This window comes from Podarcis cretensis, assembly GCF_951804945.1.
Source record: "Podarcis cretensis genome assembly, chromosome: 2".
NCBI lineage: Eukaryota > Metazoa > Chordata > Lepidosauria > Squamata > Lacertidae > Podarcis > Podarcis cretensis.
Window position 1 is genome coordinate 108,038,458 of NC_137171.1, and position 20,290 is coordinate 108,058,747.

A 20,290-nucleotide genomic window follows, 5' to 3' on the forward strand; every position below is an offset into this window, starting at 1 on the left:
TTTATGCAATTTGCCACTGTCCTTTTTGCATTTTGTTTCCCTCCAGCCTCACTTTACCCCAGCCCATTCCCAAGCTATGTGTATACATGCCTGCTGCATCTGATGATCGCACAATAATACATTTGCCAGTGTGGTGTAGTGGTTAAGAGCGGTGGACTCGTAATCTGGTGAACCGGGTTCGCTTCCCCGCTCCTCCACATGCAGCTGCTGGGTGACCTTGGGCCAGTCACACTTCTCTGAAGTCTCTCAGCCCCACTCACCTCACAGAGTGTTTGTTGCGGGGGAGGAAGGGAAAGGAGAATGTTAGCCGCTTTGAGACTCCTTCGGGTAGTGAGAAAGCGGGATATAAAATCCAAACTCTTCACAAGACTCTCCATTGTTTGAAATATACATACAGACCGTCCTCTAGCAAAGGCTCCTACATTGTGCCAGAGGAAGACAAACCCAGGACACTTCTGCCTTGAAAATTAAGAACCAAGACAACCATTAACTCTGACGGCGAAACAGTGATGTCAAGGCAGTGTTGTTTTTTAAAGAAACGGCCTCAGCAACTGCGCTTGTGAACGCTCAGGGTGCATTCAGACATGCCTACTAAAAGAAGCCGCTCCATGTTTTTACTGCTGCAGCAAGAACTCTTGCTTCCTCTTACTTTCATTCTTCTAATGACAACACCCAAAACCTGGCTTAAAATCCAATGCTGATTTTCATTAAAAAAAAAAAATCTTTAAAAAATTCAGGTGTTTAGCATGTTCATCAAGTTCAGAGGTAGGAACATGACCCCGAGACTGAAAATAATTCCCCACCCCAATCTAGTCAAATGATTACTAATCTCCCCCCCCACCCAATCAAAAAAAGGACCACTCCATTGTGTTGTTTAATGAAACCTTGCTCCAGACAAGGGGAGCGGCAGCATGCTTGTCTTCTGTGACAGATCGTCTAAGCCCACCTAGCATGGAAAAGGCACAGTTCAAATGAGTCTTCCTGATTTGTAGCTCAGTCTCTTCGCCACTAGTTTTCATTGTGGTCCCCTGCTTGTGGAATGTCTTCTTGAGAGAGGCTCACCTGCCAATCCATCACATGGTGGCCTTTCTGACCGTTTCATGTTCCCAGGCTAGTTTAAAGGTTAATAGCCCCAAAAGCTTTGGTTATTGTAGCTTGATAGTAGCGTAGTAATGCTGGTGGTCAACAAAAGAGGTTTAAAGACTCTCCAAGGCAAATCTAAAAAAATGTAGCATAAACATTGACAACTGGGAAACACTGGCCTGCGAGCACTCCAATTGGAGAACAGCCTTTAACAAAGGTGTCATGGGCTTTGAGGATGCTCAAACTTGGGGCGAAAGGGAGAAACGTGCTAAGAGGAAGGCATGCTTGGCAAATCCACATCGTGATCAACTCCTGCCTGGAAACCAATGTCCCCACTGTGGAAGGACGTGTGGATCTAGAATTGGCCTCCACAATCACTTAGACTCATTGTTAAAACCGTTCTTCAGATGCATGCACACGAAAGCTCATATCAATAACAAACTTAGTTGGTCTTTAAGGTGCTACTGGAAGGAATTTTTTTATTTTGTTTCGACTATGGCAGACCAACACGGCTACCTACCTATATGTTAAAACCGTATTTATGGAAGACAATCTTACCCGGCTACAAGTGATCGCCAAAGAAGAAGAAGAGTAGATGGATGAAATGAACATAAAAGCAGCAAGGTAGCAAAATTTAAAATTCTGTGGACACAATAATAACCCAGGGAAAAGCAAACACAAAAAACCCCAACAACAGTTGTAGTAAGCCTTTGATATAAAAGTTTTTTAAACTGCAATGTGCATTACATACACACCTTTGGCAGCAGATGAGGCTAAGAGAAGATCAAATTAAAGTATTATCATGGAGACAGACAGTTAAGTTGTATATCCATAGCAGTGACCGGAGGAGAAATGACCTCTGGGAGGCGCACAGAGAGAAGAAAGGCCATGGTGTCCCTGTAACAACAGGAAAACTGGACGCCTTCATCAGCCCCAGCTGAAACAAAACATGTCTCTCCCGCTTTGGTCTCTACAGCCACAACAGGCGCTGCAACTTTCCAACAGCTTGACCTCACCCCCCCCAAGGCACATTCCTCCATTGTCTTCCAAGACAGACAGATGCCAACATACAAGCAAAAGGAACAGGTGAAGAGAAAGAGGAGGTCCAAGCTGCTGAGATACAAACTGATTTCTCCAGATACAAGACCGTTTCAGTGCTGGCAGGGTCAAGAAAGAAAAAAGAGAGAGGTCATCCCAGTGATGAATTAGCTTTATTAATCTCAACATCAATTAGAACAAGAATCTTGCAGCTTGGGAAAGTGGATAGTTATGCAGTAGTTCGGACAGTTAAGGTATCAAATGATAGCTTTTCTTGTAATCAAGGAGCATATCCAACCTAACTTCATCACCCTTTGCCAACTGGGACATATGGCGGAACGTGGAGATTTTTTTGTAGCAATTGGGACAAGAAGTTCCTAGAAACCCTAGTGCTTTGCAGAGGATTTTAATGCCAGAATTGGTGGGAAAAGAAGTGAACATTTAAACTGGAGTGATCAGGAATTCCCTGGACTCCCAAATCAAGTCCTGAGAGGTTCTGGTCAGTTTATTAGTCAAAGCTAATCTTTGTTGAATGGTTGTGCAAGAGGGGATGAGAAGGGAGAATTCGCTTTTCTTACAAAGGAGCAAATGTAATTGATTATATGGCTGCTTCTCCAGCCTGGTGGCAAAAGTGGAAGAGGTTCTCAAGTTCTTCCAGAACTGGGACGTGACCACCAACCCTTCTTCTGAAAACTGCACACTGGAGAGGATGAACTGAAGAAAGCCCATCAACGTACACCTTCTCATCTTAGGGCTAATAGAGAAGTAGTGTCTAAATTCATGTACAGATCTGAGGACATTACAGATACCATATGGTATGCCTTCCTCTTGGTTACGAGCCAAAGCTAATCCACCCATGTTAGATTTTAGTAAATAATAGGATGACAGTAGCTTATTGGATTAAGTTATCCTATGGAAATGGCCGGAAAATTTCCAGGCTAACACTTCTTACTATCCCGGACCAGAAGATCTCCGGGTGATTTCTTACAAGAATTTCTTACTCCCCGCTGATTAAGGAAGGAGGCAAAGGAGTAGCTTTATTTGTGTTGTTTTTTTGTATGGAAGGACTGAGCCCAGTTCAGTTCTGTGGTACTTGAAACAAATTCCTGGGCTCGGAATTCTCTAATACTAACAGTGTGTCTCTTCGCACCTGGCTCTGGTTTGTGGATCTGGTTTGTTTTGTTCTTAAAGTAGGGCCTGCATGCTTGAAGCCTCCTTTTCCCTTGATCTAAAATGCACGTGGAGTCAGCTAGAGATAATAGGGGCAAGCAGCAGGAGAAGGTAAGGCGTCACCTTCATGCTCTGCTTACAAAAGGGGTGAGGAACCTCCACCCCCCGGACAACCAGCCAAGGGTTCAAGTAGTCCCACAAGGCTATTTCCCCATAACCATGTCCACCTGCCCATCAGCTGATGTCACCGGATGACATCACCTGATAGGCTGGGGAGTAGGGTTGAGTCCTGCTGGGTGCCACTTCACTAGAGTGCAGGATTGGACCCGCTGCTCATCAGCTGGTGAGCAGAGAGTTCAATCCTGCTTGGTGCCGCTTTGAATCAGACTACTCCATCACCACCGCAGGTAGGTCAACATTTGGCAGGTGGGTGGGACCAACCCCCTATCAGTCATCACGATGTCAGACGGTTGACAGGCAGCCGACCTCGTCCACCTGTCAACGTCGGGATGCGACGTTTTACTGTGCCAAAAAAGGCTCCAACCCTGCCCCCAGTTTACAAGCTTCCCAGCAATATCAGGTTTTGTCAGGAACAAGAGGTCTGATCCAGGAAGGCAATTCAGCCGTCCAAATGGCAAGACATCCAGGTGACAAGCAGAAGAGATGAAGGGGTGCCAATAAGGAAGGAGGTGACTCAAAAGACCATAAGACACACACACACACACACACACACACACACACACACACCCCAGATCAAGCCCATCTAGGCTAACAACTGCTTTCAGAAAGTGACCAACTAGTTGCCCCAGGGAAGTCTGCAAGTAGGACATAAACGCAACACACATCCTCCCACTATTCGGAGGAATCGTGCCTCTGATCCCATGTGATCATTGACAACCTTACCCTCCGCGAAGTGATCTAAACCCCTCTCATAGCCACCCAGCTTAGTGATCGTCGCAGCATCTTCTGGCAGCAAACCCCATCGTTTTAACAATGTAAGGAGTCTCCCAGCATTGAGCTTCCTTGTAGGACCGGGTCCTTGTGGGAGAAAAAACGTCTTTGTTCTCCTAATTTGCGCTACACATCGCTTTATGGACCTTTCCAGCATGTTCCCTTTGCTCGCCTTTTCCTCCTAAACTAAAAAAGTTGTAATCTCATCCCCTCATCTCCTTCTTGGAAAGCCCGACTTCCGTGTGTGATGGCGACACCAGCACCCCAGTCGAAAGACAAAGGCGACATACGCCGGGCAAGGAAAAGGCGCCGGCAGGCCCTCCCGCGGCGGAGAAACAGCACCAGCCGGGAGGCGCTGATTCTGCGCCTCGCGAGGCTACAACCCGTCGAGTAGAGCCAGGTCTTCAAACATAAGGTACTGCTTCAGCAGCGGAGGGAGGTTGAAGTCCCTGATGGCTTGGAGTCTCCTGTGACCCAGGGCAGTCCGGATGGAGAGGCGGCTTAGGTGCTTGAGGGAAAGGGGCTGCTGGCGGCAGGAATCCATCCAGGACATCAACGCCTGCTGAGAGACGAGGCGCTTGGGAGGGGCTCCTGTTTTCTGCAGCCGGAAAAGAGAAAAAACAGCATTTCGGGTTGCGTTCCCAAAGGCCTACTTGGAGGAGGCGCACTGAAATTAGTGTATGTGAGTTAGCCGCGTTCCTTAACGCCAAAGGGTCTACTCTGAGTTGGGCTGGTACTCGAGGCAATTCTTTGTTTTGGGTGGCAAGAGATCAGGTGGAAGAATGGCAGAGTAGCAGTGAAGCTAACCTGGGACACAGAGGAACATTGCCACCTTGGAATTAGATGTTATTACAGTGGTACCTCGCAAGACGAATGCCTCGTAAGACGAAAAACTCGCAAGACGAAAGAGTTTTTCGTTTTTTGAGTTGCTTCGCAAGATGAATTTCCCTATGGGCTTGCTTTGCAAGACGAAAACGTCTTGCAAGTTTGTTTCCTTTGTCTTGCAAGTTTGTTTCCTTTTTCTTAAAACCGTGCATTCAGGGGGTGCAGTTGCGACTTGACTTCGAGGAGCAACTCATAGCACGTGGTGTGGTAGCCTTTTTTGAGGTTTTTGAAGACTTTGGTGATTTTTGAAGCTTTTCCAAAATCCGTGCTTCGCAAGACGAAAAAATCGCAAGACGAAAAAACTCGCAGAACGAATTAATTTCGTCTTGCGAGGTACCACTGTATTATTATTATTATTACTTATTATTATTATTTGCTAACATCTATTATAATTATAATATTTATTGTTGTTGGGAAGTTTGGGTTACGTACTTAATTTGTTTGGAGGTCCGTTCTTAACCTGAAACTGTTCTTAACCTGAGGTACCACTTTAGCTAATGGGGCCTCCTGCCGCCGCCGCACAATTTTTGTTCTCATCCTGAAGCTTCCAGCCAACAGAGAACACTGGGATTATCCCCATATGGGATAGCTCCACATGTATATACTTTGTAACCAAGTCTGCCCTTCAGGGATCCAACTGTGAACAGAATGTGAGTAAACTACGTTTATATACTTTACACAAGACTGTGGCATGTTCATTCTTTTAAGAGGGATATAAGGGAACTTACCAGTAACCCAATACAGTCATACCTTGGGCTGAAGTTGCTTCAGGTTGATCGTTTTCGGGTTGTGCTCCACAGCGACCCGGAAGTAACGGAACTCGTTACTTCTGGGTTTCGCCACTCGCACTTGTGCGGAAGAGGCGAATCACGCGGGTTGCGTTTGTTTCAGGATGCGAACGGGGCTCCGGAACGGATCCTGTTCGTATGCAGAGGTACCACGGTAGTGAGAGGCTTACACAATCCTGCAACCAGCTACCTGCTGTGTGTTTAAAAGGGGAATGTGAAACTCTGCTAAGTAAAGGAACTTGCCAGCGCAAGTTAGGAAGGATAGTAATAAACAATATATCCTCTCCTGCCTCCCTGGACATTCCCACATTCTTTAGCATGGATAGGCAAACTAAGGCCCGGGGGCCAGATCCGGCCCAATCGCCTTCTCAATCCGGCCCACGGATGGTCTGGGAATCAGCGTGTTTTTACATGAGTAGAATATGTCCTTTTATTTAAAATGCATCTCTGGGTTATTTGTGGGGGGCCTGCCTGGTGTTTTTACATGAGTAGAATGTGTGCTTTTATTTAAAATGCATCTCTGGGTTATTTGTGGGACATAGGAATTCGAGTTTTTTTCTTCCAAAATATAGTCCGGTCCCCCACAAGGTCTGAGGAACAGTCGACCGGCCCCCTGCTGAAAAAGTTTGCTGACCCCTGGTCTTTAGTAATGGGCTACCTTGTTTCTGTAGCAGATGCAGGCCCCAGCCTGCACCAGCAACCGGATGCACTCTGTCTGTCCACTGCATGCAGCCAGGTACATGGGGGTCACTCCCCAGTTGTCCTTCAGATTCACATCTGCGCCGTGCTGAGGAGGAACAACAAGTCATTAGCACCACAGACCTCACCCCCCACCATGTCCTGGCTTGCTGAAGCCATATGATGTGAGCAAAGTCCAGAAGTCCAACCTGGGCATCTTTAGGGCCGAATCGGATGCAACAGGTACCTGATTCCCCCTCCACCCACCACAGGCCAAACAGAACGGCTTCTGTGTAAATAATTTCCTTTTTTTAAAAAAATAGAATATTTATTAAAGTTTTCAAAAAATAATACTATGTAAAAGCAAAAGTAAAAAAAGAAAAAACAACAAAAATACAAAAATGCAAAATTAATTAAAAACACATAGAATTTCCATTACTTATTTTCTTTTAACTTATTTTCCTGACCTCCTCATACCTCCCTTTCTTGTATTCCAATTCAAATTGTTAGTTCAGCAAATCCTCAGCATTAGTTTTTACTTATTTCTAAAACTTTTTTTTCATATCTCTTAAGCATTACAGCTGGAAACCACTTAATTTCTATCCAACATCATTCTAACATTCATGAATTTTACAATATTTCTGTAAACAGCCTTTAAATTTCTTCCAGTCTTCTTCCGCCGACTCTTTTCCCTGGCTGTGTAAATAATTTCCTGCAGTGATTGAATCTGCCCTCCCTTCCTCCTGCCACTCTCAGGAATGGCAGCTAGGAATGGAGGAAGCTGCCTTAAAATGCCTCGTGGAGCAAAAAATACCAAGGGAGCAAAAAAAAAAAAAATAAGCTGTTTATGTACGCAACAACGGCAGCCTGGATACTCTTAGGAAGAGAAGATCCCTATACAAGAGAGGAATGGATAACAAAACTGATGACTATGCCGAAATGGTTAAAACGACTGGGGAAATCAGAAACCAGGATGATAAAAATGTCAATAAAGACTGAGGGAAATTTGTAGCTTATCTGAGAGAACACTGTAAACAGTTAAAAATATTAGGACTGCAATAAGACTTGCAATGTGAAAAAGAACTTCAGTTAATATTGAGTATATTGGAGAGACAGATGACGATATGATACACAGTGGAAAGTGACTATCTGCGGACTCCACGGAGGGGAGGAAGGAAGTCAGAGAATTATTTATTTTGTGGTGGTATTTTATGTTTGAATGTAAAATTAAAATGTAAAACTAATATTTTTTTAAAATAAAATAATGAAATGCCTTGTGCAGAGAAACCTCTGAATAAGTAAATGAAGTCAGACCACAATCAATACACAGATAATTAACTATTTATTTATTTTTTTATTATTATTATTATTATTATTATTATTATTATTATTATTATTATTCCTGTCAACAGGCCACCATGCCCCTTTGGATCCTAGCAGCAGGGATGCGGATTGGGAGCAGAGAAATCTGCCTTACACCATTGGCCCACCTACCTCAGCGTCACCAGCACTGGCTGGCAGCAGCAGCTTTCCAAATAAGGAGGTTCTCCCGTCTCGCCTTAAGAGATGCCAGGATTGAACCTGGGGCCTTCTGCATGCAAGACAGGGGCTTAACCCCTGGACGATGGCCCTTTGACGACGTTACCTGGATCAGCAGCAGGGTGCAGTCGGGGAAGAGGCCGACGGCCGCGTGGAGAGGGGTCCCCCCGTGTTTGCAGCAGGTGTTGACGTTGGCGCCATGCTGCAAGAGCAGCTCCACCGAATGCCTCTGCCCCTTGTAGGCTGCCCAGTAGAGGGCCGTCTTGCCGTAATAATCTTTCCTGTCCACCAGCTCCCTGTCTGAAACCAAAGGGGAGATGAGCACCTTCCAGAAAAACAGTGCAAGATGGAAACAAACTGAGGACTTAAGAAAAACCAGACGGATCGGGCCAGTGGCCCACCTAGTCCAGCATCTTGTTCTCACAGATGCCCCCCAAGCACAAGAGCCTTCTCCCCACCTGTGGTTTCCAGCAACTGGTACCTGGAAGCATCGCTGGGGAGGTAGAGTCGAGCCCACTATTTTAGTGTTTTGTTGGAAGTCGCCCAGAGTGGCTGGGGAAACCCAGCCAGATGGGCCGAGTATAAATAATAAATTATTATTATTATTAGGCTTGCGGGGCGGATGCGGCCCAATCGCCTTCTAAATCTGGCCCGCGGACAGTCCAGGAATCAGCGTGTTTTTACATGAGTAGAATGTGTCCTTTTATTTAAAATGCATCTCTGGGTTATATGTGGGGCCTGCCTGGTGTTTTAACATGAGCGGAATGTGTCCTTTTATTTAAAATGCATCTCTGGGTTATTTGTGGGGCACAGGAATTTGTTCATTTCCCCCCCCCCCAAAAAAAATACAGTCCAGCCCACCACATGGTCTGAGGGATGGTGGACCGGCCCATGGCTGAAAAAGGTTGCTGACCCCTGGTCTAGCCATTGCGGCCAGTTGCCCTCGATAGCCCTCTCCGCCCTGACTTTCGTCTAATCCTCTTTTAAAGCCACCCAAGACGGTGGCCATTGCTGCCTCCTGTGGCAGTGAGTTCCACAGTTTAACTGTGGAAAGGCATTCTTTTATTCATCCCAAATCTTCCAACATTCAGCTTCACGAGTTCCCAGGGTTAGGAGAGAGGAAGCACAACTTTTCTCTGGCTTTCTCTATGCCATACATAATGGCCTGGATTAGGAGTGGACTACAGCCACCCCTTGCCCACGGTCCCTCTTTTTTGGTATAGTACACCATTTGTATTGCCTGCGCACAATACAGTGGTTCCCCGCAAGACGAACGCCTCGCAAGACGGAAAACCCGCTAGACGAAAGGGTTTTCCGTTTTGGAGGTGCTTCGCAAAACGAATTTCCCTATGGGCTTGCTTCGCAAGACGAAAATGTCTTGCGAGTTCCTGTGGGTTTTTTCCCCTTTCCCTAAGCCGCTAAGCCGCTTATCAGCTGATCCGCTGATAAGCCGCTTAACAGCTGATCGCTAAAAGCCGCTAAACCGCTAATAGCACTAATCCGCTAAGCTGTCAATAGGCTTGCTTCGCAAGACGAAAAAACCGTTATACGAAGAGCCTCACGGAACGGATTAATTTCGTCTTGCGAGGCACCACTGTATTGTTATGGAGTTTTGAGTGCGGGGAATAAACACTGCCCAAGCCCCTCTCCTTCCCAAAGTCTGGTTTGCTCCATTTTTAGCCCTAAGTGCAACCTGGAAACATTATATAGGACACACACTTGAGGTCAGCAGGAGTTGTTTCAGCTTCTCCACGTTGCCACGGCTGGCCTCGTAGTGCAGCTCCGTCCACCTGTAGTTGTAGCTGGGCGCCGCCTGGTAGCGCTTGGCAGCGGGGCGCGAGGACTCTGGCGGTGCCCCATTGCCGTAGGGCGCTCGGGAGAGGGAGCTGATGTAGAAGCCCATCTCCGTCCGTCCTCCCTCTGTCCACATGCAAAGGCTTCCCCTGTATGGTAAGGTAAAGGTAAAGGACCCCTGGGCGGTTAAGTCCAGTCAAAGGTGACTCCGGGGTTGCGGCGCTCAGCTCGCTTCCCGGTGTTTGTGCACAGACAGCTTTCCGGGTCACGTGGCCAGCAGGACTAAACCGCTTCTGGCGCAACGGGACACCATGACGAGTGCCAGAGCACACAGAAACGCTGGTTATCTTCCCGTCACAGTGGTACCTATTTATCTACTTGCACTAGTGTGCTTTCGAACTGCTAGGTTGGCAGAAGCTGGGACAGAGCAACGGGAGCTCACCCCGTTGAGGGGATTCGAACCGCCAACCTTCCGATCGGCAGTGGTTTAAACCACAACAGCACCCGCATGTATGGACTGGGGGGGGGGGTGTGCACTGAGCTTCAGATTGGTGATAAGAGAACAGGGGAGAGGTTAAGCACCCTTACGTGTCGCATGAGACTGGCCAGATTCTCTCTACCACAGTGGTTTCCCAGGACTACTTTAAAACTGCTGAGGGTCTTGGCGGACCACTTTATGATTTTTCTGCCCGTTGGAGCAATTGGCCAAAGTGCTCCTAGCCATGTACAGAGTTCCTCCCTGCTATGTTCCCCCATCTCTCTCTTTCCCTGCTTCAGCCATACCACGGCTTCTCAGGGGCGGAGGGGGTCAGACACGGTCCCTTCATAGAATCGTAAGAGTTTGAAGGGACCCCAAGGGTCATCTAGTCCAACCCCCTTCAATGCAGGAATCTCAGCTAAAGCATCCCTGACAAATCGCCATTCTTCTTCCCACCCCAAGAAAATTTGCCTCCCCCAAGTTGATGGACATTGCTGTTCAAATAGTGTAGGTGTGCCCCATCATGTGGTTGATTATGCAGGGTGGGGCTTCCCTCCCTCCCCATATTTTATTCAAGTTGGCACCCCTCTGGTCATCTGTCAATCCCACTACCACTAGGAACACAGCCCTGCCCCATACCCAAGAGGGCCAGCTTGGCCCCACGGCCATGGGTGCCATGCAGTATGCATGGCCCTGGCGCCGAAATTTGTGGGTGCCTGGCCCCTTGATGGGAAATTTTGTGGGTGCTTGGCAAGGCTGGATTTAGGTTTGATGAGGCCCTAAGCTACTGAAGGCAATGGGGCCCTTTATATGCCCAGCTGTCCTTTGTCAACAACATAGTCACTGGTTTTCGTGTTGAATAGATGCTATATGGAAATTTATGGACCTGATAGGTATCTAAAGCCATTTGCGCATAACAAAATATGTATTTTATCAAAGTAATTGTTGAACTGAAATACAATTAAGAAGAAGTATATTAATAGTGAATTATTTTTTTTTGGGGGGGGGCCAAGAGAGTGGGGCCCTAAGCTATACGTAGTTTAGCTTATACGTAAACCTGGCAGTGGTGCTTGGGCACCCGGGGAGTTGGCACCTATACCTCAAGCCTCCTGAACCAGAAGCACAGGGCTCCAAAGAGTCAGTGAAACAAGCTCAGGGGTGCTGGAGCTCAAGACCCGCGCTCAGCCCTGGGTGTCGAGCGCACTTCTGAACATGTGCAGAGTGCAGCGGCCCTAACGGACGGACCCATTCCTACTACCAGACCACGAAGCCGTCGGAGCTCAGGGGAAGGACCTTCGAAACGGATTCACCCCAAACTTTCGCAGGAGGGACAGGGGGAAGCTGATCTGGGCCGGCAAGAGACGCCTCTGTCCGCGATGCACCGACGCCTGGCTCGCTGGACCGATTCGCAGCTGCAACCTTCCCTCCCCGCTGCATCCGGCACGCGAGCGGATCCGGATTAAAACCCGCTTTCGACCCCTCCCCTGCGCCATGCATTGCTCCTTTGAACGCCAAGATGGGTCGTGGCCGCCCGGCATCTCCCCGAAAACCCTCCCTCCTTCCCCGTTTGGGCCGCTTACCCGCCCGCGCTACGCCCGGCACCGGCTCGGAGTGAAGCGGCCGGCCATCTCGGAGCGAGAGGCGGGCGTTGCGAGTCCCGTCGTCGGCGCCGCTCCGCCCCGGGGAGGCCGCTTCCCAGGGCTTTCCTCAAGGCCCCGGGGGAAAGGCGGCCGAGCCTCCTTCCTCCGCTCTCGCCCCGAGGGAGGAGGCGCCGCCTGCAATGGCTGCCGCGCGGCGAGAAGGGAGCCGCCCTCCCGGGCGCCGCTTTCTCCGCAGTGCGAAGCCGCAGCGAGGCCTCGAGGAGCCTTCATAAAACACGCGGGAAACCCGGGGTGTGTCGGCGCGCGGGAAGCGGACTCTGCAGTCCACACGCCTTCATTTAAAATTCGTTTTTAATGCCGTGTAACACCGTGTTAATCATGAGCGTAGTCAAGGGGGGTGGGCAGCTGCCCCCTCAAAAATCATTGAAAAGCATTAAAAGTACTCAATTACCACTCGGTACATAAGGTCAAAAAGGAATGGGAATGCTTCCAAAATTATCTGAATAAATACGGTTCCAATAATAACACTTGGCTGTGTTTAGATTAATTTCACAGAAAAGCGGGGGGGGGGGGAATTCTTCCTATTGTTTGGATAAACAATAAAACACAGATTATTTAATTGTAATAGTCGGAATCGAAACCGCAAAGAGATAGATGGAAGTCAACCAACTCATGAGGGACTCAAACCAGTTGGAAGGACTTTGTGTACAGAATGGTTTGGTTTCCCCCCCCCTTCCTTTTTTCTTTTTTAATGTTACTCTGTTTATCTTACATCTACCATGTATTTTGTAACACCTGTTTTTACTTTAGAATATGTAGTTGAGGATCAAATTATTCTATTCTTTGTAAATTCTGAAAATGTAATAAAGTTTATTAAAAAATAATAAATAAACAATTAACTGAGTATGACAAAAGCATGTCCCTCGTGATGTCCTCTTTTTTGGGGGGGGAATTTGACCCGTGATCTGAGCTCCACAACTTGGGGGGGGGGTGATCTCCCAGAAAAAGCTATGCCCATGGTGTTCAGGTTGTGTTTCCATTTTCTGGACCCTGCCCTGGGACCTAAGGGACCATCCGCACTTCACTTTGTCCCGTGATTTCTAGTCAGGGGTTGGAGAGGTTTGTTTGGGCTTTTTGGACCCCCTGCATTTCTCGGGAAAATCTGCGATTTACTGTTGAATCGGAACAAACGTCAATTTGCTGAAAACCCTATTGATCTTGGTTCCAGTTCAGCAGTAAACAGTGGGTTATCCCAGGGAAAGCGTAAAAGAGAAAACCCCTCTCAGACGCCTGACTAGAAACCACACAGGACAGTGGTTTGGATGGTAATAATAGATGTAATAATAATAATAATCCCCCACAACCACCCTGTGAGGCGACGACAGGCCCAAGGCCACCCAGTGCGCCTCATGGCTGAGTGGGGATTTGAACCCTGGTCTCTCCCAGCCCCTTGGCCAACACACTGACCACGTCACCCTGTGTGAGAACATCATAAAAGCCCTGCTGGATTAGCCCAACGGTCCTTCTAAAGTCCGGCAGCCTCTTCTCACATAGGCCTGCCAGATGCCTAGGAGGACCTCAGCACAACACAACCTTCTCCACTTGTGATTCCCAGCAGCTGAAGTTCATCTGCTTTCACCAGTGTAGGTAGTAATTACATGGCTTGATAGTCTTATCCTCAATACATGTGAGTAACCCTCTCTTAAAAGCCATCCAAGTTGGCCATGCTGACACTGCCGGGAGATGGTCGTCCTCTCAGTACCAATTGCTGGGAATCGCAGGTGGGAAGAGTGGTGGTTGTGAGTTCGAGTCCTGCTTGCTGGCTTCTCACAGTTAGCTACTAAGAGAACAGGAGGCTAAGCAGGGCTCTTCTGTTCTTAATAGTACCAGTTAAGTGAAAGCAAGAGTTTTTCCTCCCACAATAAGGTGTATACACACACACACACACAAAAAAAAACATACAAACTAGCTTTGATCCTCTGCTTTTTAACAGCATTGTGGCACAGAAATTAAGCTGGTGAGGTTTTCCACAGCAGAATACACAGGCTAAGAAAATTGCAGTTTCTAAATTTATGTATCCTGTTAAAAGCACAGGAGCAGAGCCAGTTTTTTTTTTTAAAAAAAAAAAGGCAATCAGACCTCCCACATCATTAAGGAACTGGAAGCTCGAGCCTTCTTCTGTGTTGTATATTAAAGTTTATTGAATTACTGTGTAAGAATTTTGCTCTGTAATAAAGTCATCTGGGATCTAAACTGATTATTTACAGACAAAACTTCTCATTTGATGATAAAACTCCTACTTTGCTCAGAACAGTATCTACAATAACATTATTATACTATGGAACAACAACAAAATCAGGCTGGCTGGTTTGTCCATCAAGCTTTCCAGATTGGAGAATTTATTATTATTATTAATCAGTTGAGAGAGTGCATTTACGGAGCTGGGCCAGAATGAAAAAAAAAAAAGGGGGGGGGGAGTGAGATGCTGAGCACCAGGGATGCAAGAAACTAGAAAAGAAACACAGGCAGAGTCCAACCCACTCACCCACCTCAGGCAGCCCTTTCCCCAAAATAAGAAGCTACCTTACAGTGAGTCAGGCCATTGCTCCATCTAGCTCAGTATTGTCTACAGTGCAGGCAATAGACTCTACACTGACTGGCAGTGGCTGTCCAGGATTTCAGGCAGGCGTTTTCTCAGGCCTACCTGGAGATTCTGGGGATCGAACCCCTTCTGTATGCAAAGCGGGTGCTCCATCACTGAGCTGTGGCATGAGCCAAGAGCAGTTTCTTCCTACAGAATTTATTCCCCCATTGCAGAAGTTCCTGCCACCATTTACGCTGCAAAGGAAATCTGTTGGGGGACCGAGCTGCCAAGACATATAACCTGAGGAACTGTCCTCTCTCTTTCTGCTTTTCCAAGAAGCTTGGTCACCTGTACCAGTGCTTGCAGACCGGCTGGTGTCAAAAACACACCACAACAGAGACAAGTTAAAAAAGGAATAAGTTGTCCTTCTGTTTTCCTTCTGCTTGTTGCAAAAGCACAGGTGACTCTGGTGCGTGGGACAGGAAGGGTGACATGAGACGTTTCAAGGAGCCGAGAAGCAGAGGAACCCCACCTTTCTTAAGGTAGTGCTAAAGATACAACATAGTCCTCTGGGCAAGCCGAGTTGTGCAGGGACCACTTTCTACAATGCACAGCTGCCGCTTTTCAGTCTCTGAATGGCCATTGCCACTAGAGGACCACCCCTGGGGTTTGAGTAAGCACCAGATTTACGACTGCTGCACCCGAACGCCTTTTTAGCACCTGCAGAAGGCAGTGGGTGCTGGGCTCACCACCTCAAACAATGCTCCCCTCTCACTTTGCACAGAGCAACCCCAGAATCGGAGGCGTCTTGAGGCGAAGAAAGGACTGAGGTACGCAAGAGGGTACAGGGTGTGGGGAAAAGCGTCTCTTAATACTAGAGCCTGGAAAGAGAGCGTTGCAGGACTAGAACCTGGACAATCAAGGACAGAATGAGGTGCTTCTTCACGCTTGGGATACCGTTCATGAAGAATGCTTGTGTATTCATGCCCGTAGGCACTCAGAGAACAGACTAGATGGGCTACTGGCATGACCCAGGAGGTTTCTTCTGATGCTTTTAAGAACATATCCCCACAAAGCAAGGCAGAGTCTCAAGCCCTGCATCCCAGAACCTCTCTCAAGAACTGCAAGCTCCTAGACATGATTATAGGGCTGGAAAGGCTCCTTCACTCCAGCCCCCCTACAATTCAGGATTCTCAATTGGGTGGTCGTCCCCTCATTCAATTTGAAACCATACCAGACCCTGCTTAGCTTTGCAGTTTTATTGGGGCACCACTAGGAGGGATTACAATATGGAGCTTACGGATTCAGAGGCGTCTCAGTAGCAACTGCTAGGGAGCAACAATGGGAAATGGATATTGCCCTTTGCGTCTTGCTTGTGGCCTTCCAGAGACACCTGGCGGGGCACTTTGGGGCTGGGGGGGAGAGAAGTATACGGGAGTAAACAAACCTTTGGCTCTTCCTTACATTCTTATCCTTGGCAGCGGGGCTAAAGAGGTAAGTTGCTGAGTCAACTGGAAGGTAACTGCAATTTTGTCTTGTAATGCGGCGACAAGAGGCCACCCCATTCTGGGAAAGGAAATGGGTGTCCAATATCTGTCTGTGCACGATATACCCTTTTCGTGGTACAAATCTTTACGGGACAAATTCGGAGCTCAAGACTAAGGCTCCAAGTTACGAGTTTTGTCTCACAGCCTGGTTTTAACTACGGAACAGGGGAATAATAAAAGGAGCAAGAGGCCTGCTGAGCATGTACGAAGTGCTCCCTACCCCCAAGTAAAACCAGCCCTGCTCTGAGCTACCTGAAATTTGGGGGGAGGTTGTTCCAGGTCAAAGGGCACAGCTTCCAAGCAGGGTTGTGCTTTCACTTGAGGTATTAATAACTGGACTGAGATAACAGGTGGGAATATGTATGGTTGGACGGCCATGTTGGCTGGATCTGGAGGGCATCAGACTGGAGAAGGCCGATGCGGCCTTTTCCCGAAATATGTGACACACGTAATCTCAGTAATCCTTACAACAGCTATGCAAGGCATACCAGTGTAATTATCGGTGTTCCCCATATTGTAAACAGGAGGCGGAGGGCTGGAGTTCAAGTGGCTGGCTTAAGGCACCTGGGAAGTGTTATGGCTAGGCTGTGATTTGAACCAGCGGTGCCGGAGCTGGCAACAGGCGCTCTTCCTAAAATTTGTGCTACCAAGGTGGCACCAGCCTTTGAATCTCTTAAGGCATGATGCAAGGAGATCCGTGAACAGACTCGCCTGCATTTTAAAAAGCCAGGGAGGAGAAAAATTCAGACCCTGGTGCTAACAGATGGGAGGGAGCTAGCCCTTTCATGCTTGTGCCATTTCCTCAATTCAAATCCCCCTCTCCGAGGCTGGTGTTCAATTTATCCTGCAGTTTAAAATATGCAAGCCACCTGTATGGTACCTGGAAGTCTACCAGCCACAGGGCAAGTAGCAGCTTTGGGGGAGGGGGGTTTTAAAATCAGGAAAATGGCACAGTTGAGAAAGGCAAACAAGCGCTGCGACTCTAAGCTGAATCCTCTTCCCACTCTGCGCCTGGTTTTAAATTACAAGGGTTGAAGATATATGCTATTCACGGACGCCCCACAACATGCCTCATATGGCTCTTGTTGACCTACTTTGATGCTGGCACAGGCATTCTTTTAAAATTGCACAGAACTCTCCATAAAAACTCACTGGAGTGTTCTAGGAAGCCGGACTAAAAAAAGCTGGGCATCTATCTGCAACAGAGTCTAATCCAAGGAAAACATGCCACCTCTTCTGTTTTGTTGCCTGACTGTGCAGCTGTTGAAGGAGCAGGAGCCCTGCCAAAATAAAGAGAGAGAAATCCTTACCCCACGGCTTGCAAGGAAGCGGGCCAGAGCCTACGATGCAAAGCGGCAGATTGGAACGGTTTGCTGTGGCTGGATCTTGCCTGAAACTGTGGCATTAGTGCAGTTTTATGTGGGCTGCAAACATACAAGGAGAAGCAGAACTAAAACTGCAGAGGCAATAAGGTGCAAGGGGCGGGGAAACAAACCCATCACAATCCAGGGTTTCTTTCCCCCCTGTGAGGAATGACATGGAATGATTCAACAGTGCTTCAAGCGATAGTTCCTTTTCGGCTAACCTAAGTTAGGTAGAGTTGTCAATTGACGGAAAATAACTCCCCACCTGGGCTTGCACCTGTGTCTGTTAAAACAGATTAAATCAGCAAGGGATAAATATTGCCTCCTGCGGATGCCTGTAGGTCAGGGATGGGTACCTGCGACCTTCCAGATGTTGCTGGAGTTCAAGGGTGCTTCCAGATTGCTATTTTGGGATGGGATAAGCAGAGCAGTGGCAAATTCAGAAGTGTAGGGCCCCTTCACCATAGGCACTGCCACGCCCCCTTCTAAGAAGGCTGCATAACCTTATAATTGTACAATACTGCTAGTAATCAGGGATGTATTGCAACGATAAGTGCAGATCTCCATGTACTTCCTGTGAGCTAGATCTACTTTTTACTGTGCTTGTACACGGGCAAATCATTTGGAGTGCTCCAATATCTGGAGCGACTTAAGTTGTATTTGTACGTTACAGAACATGCATGCAATTCTCCCGAAACCAAAGCAGCTTGTGTTTTCAGTGCTCCTAAAAGGATTAGCTTTGGAGCATACAGAACAACTCCTCTGAGCTCTTCCAGTGTGCCTTCTGTAGAACGACCCCGGGAGCCAATCCTCCATGGCTGGCTCACTTCCTTTCCCTCTGATTTGCTCCAATCAGCACGAAGGGTGGGAAAACCTCTTCCAAGTAGCTAAAAGGCTTCCCTTTCCTGTGGCTTCAGGACCCCTGGAGACAGAGACCCTGCTGCAGAAATCGTAAGAGGCCTTTGTCTCCACACACCATCCCAGACCACTAACACCTCTGGGTGAGATTCAGTCACATATGGACAAATTCATGTTGGGTAAATAAATCTGATTTGGAGCTCTTGCTGGAGAACCTCATTCCCACCCCCAAATCTTATTTTTTTGTAATAGGGGAAGTGACAGGAAAACACACTGGGAAGTGTGGTATAATATAGCGAAGTAGAATAAAAACTCGAATGTTAAATAAACAGCTGAGGTTGTCTAGCTTCCCCATAATTTTTGTGCAAACAAATCCCAAGTAAATAAACAGAACATCTGGAAGTGACCCAACTCCCATCAGCCCGAGCCAGTGGTCAGGGACAATGACAGGAGTCTAGCAACTTTTGGAGGGGCGAAGGGGTAGCCATTGCTGCTGTAGGTCAAGCAGCTCTCAAAGACACAGAATGAGAAGCCGGTGAAACATTGGCAACCGAACTTCAGGCAGAGAAACAGCAAAAGCTGCCACAATGGGCCTTGGAGGAAGCCAGAGGCATGGCCAATTGGTTCTGCAAAAATTCTGAGTTGCCTCTGGCAGACCCAGGAAAGACCCCCATGGGGAAGCGGGGTGGCGTTGGACAGAGCAAAGCCACAGTGTGAGAGACAGGAACACGAGGAAAGAGGGTGTTTGCTTGAGGAGAAGTGCTAACTCAAAAGAGGAGCGGGAGAGGGGAGGAAAGGCTTCCCCTCTCCACAGTGTGGTCCAGAGGTCCATTTTCCCCCCAAACAGCAGCAAACAGGAGGGGGCGAGGCAGTCGGAGGGGAGCAAGGTCTCCTTTGTGCTTTCTGGGGACGGGCTCTGTGCTTGGAGTAGCAGCTGCAGAAAGGCATGCTGGGTTGTGGGGGGCAAGGACCTCTGAACCAGGTGGGGGTGAGCAAGGCAGGCGCAGGCTCCTCTGTGCTGTTCCAGGAATCTCGGCGGGGTCCCAGCTAGTGGCAGGCCTTTCCCAGTCTGGCAGTGGCTCCTCTGTCCTCCATCCTCAGCCTCTTCCCTTTCGCTTGGTCCCAGTCTGTTTTGATGCGCCAGGGAAGGGCTCTGCTGAAGAGATGCTCCCCTCCTTCTCTGATTGCTTAGGCAGTGGGATGCTCTCTCTTCTCAGGGCGAAAGGGAGCCCGCCCAAACCAGAGGCTGCTGCCCGAGCCTTGGCTACTGGCGCCGAGGCAAAAAAAATCGCCGCCTGCGTGGCTACACTAGTCTCTAACCCTCTTGGCACATTCGTAACTCCCGGCCTCCTGGCTCAAGCTGAACGGGAGGAGCCCACAGCTTCTGAGGAGGGAGACGCTCCCCTAAAGTCCATTATCATCATCATTATTGTTGCAAAAAAAACAAAGGAAAAAAGAAGAATAAAGTTCTCTGGCACCCTCGGCCCTCCACGGCGCTTGGCATTTCCTGGTCTGCTGCTGCTCCTCCCTCCTTCCACGTCGTCAGTGTGGCGTTCTTGGTCCCTGCTGCAGCAGGTGCCCTCTGCCCCCTCCCCCTGCCTGGCTGACTGTCCCCTTGTGCACATCACAAGTCCGTGACTTTGTTCTCTACGGCGGCGGCAATCTGCTGCAGGCGGTAGCCCAGCTGCATCTTCTGCGCCGTCGGGTCCTCCTCCAAGGCGGTGATGATCTGCAGGGAGAGGAAACCTGGAGCTGTTATCTGGTAGTCATAGCCTTCGCCTCTAGAGCCAGATTTCTGGTTTTGTTTGGTGGTGGGGCAGCGGATGCTCAGCATCCCAGCGAGGCCTCTTAAAGCTCGGTGCATGGATTTCTAGAGGCCAGAATCTCCATCAATAAGATACAATGCAAACCTACGTTGTATTTTAATATTCT

General features: G+C 48.3%; 2 protein-coding genes across 4 annotated transcripts in view; both read right to left on the bottom strand.

Moving 5' to 3' along the window:
• Positions 1 to 2,275: 2,275 nt before the first annotated feature.
• On the bottom strand, positions 2,276 to 12,266 carry LOC307209080 (ankyrin repeat and SOCS box protein 5-like). The gene is made up of 5 exons (XM_079964179.1): positions 11,985 to 12,266; positions 9,852 to 10,075; positions 8,239 to 8,432; positions 6,574 to 6,702; positions 2,276 to 4,840 (listed from the first exon to the last, which is right to left on the bottom strand). Exons 2-5 carry the CDS (start codon positions 10,060 to 10,062, stop codon positions 4,619 to 4,621), a joined length of 756 nt encoding a protein of 251 aa, XP_079820305.1. The 5' UTR covers positions 10,063 to 10,075; positions 11,985 to 12,266; the 3' UTR covers positions 2,276 to 4,618.
• PLXNB1 (plexin B1) overlaps positions 6,534 to 20,290 on the bottom strand; it is a 155,613-nt gene continuing 141,856 nt past the window's right edge. For 2 of the 3 annotated variants that reach the window (XM_079957667.1, XM_079957668.1), the window contains exon 39: positions 14,179 to 20,087. In XM_079957667.1, coding sequence (XP_079813793.1) covers positions 19,983 to 20,087 — 105 coding nt within the window. In that variant the 3' untranslated portion in view covers positions 14,179 to 19,982. Of the gene's footprint in view, positions 6,552 to 14,178; positions 20,088 to 20,290 lie in introns of those variants that run through there. The other variant, XM_079957669.1, reaches the window with a different exon arrangement.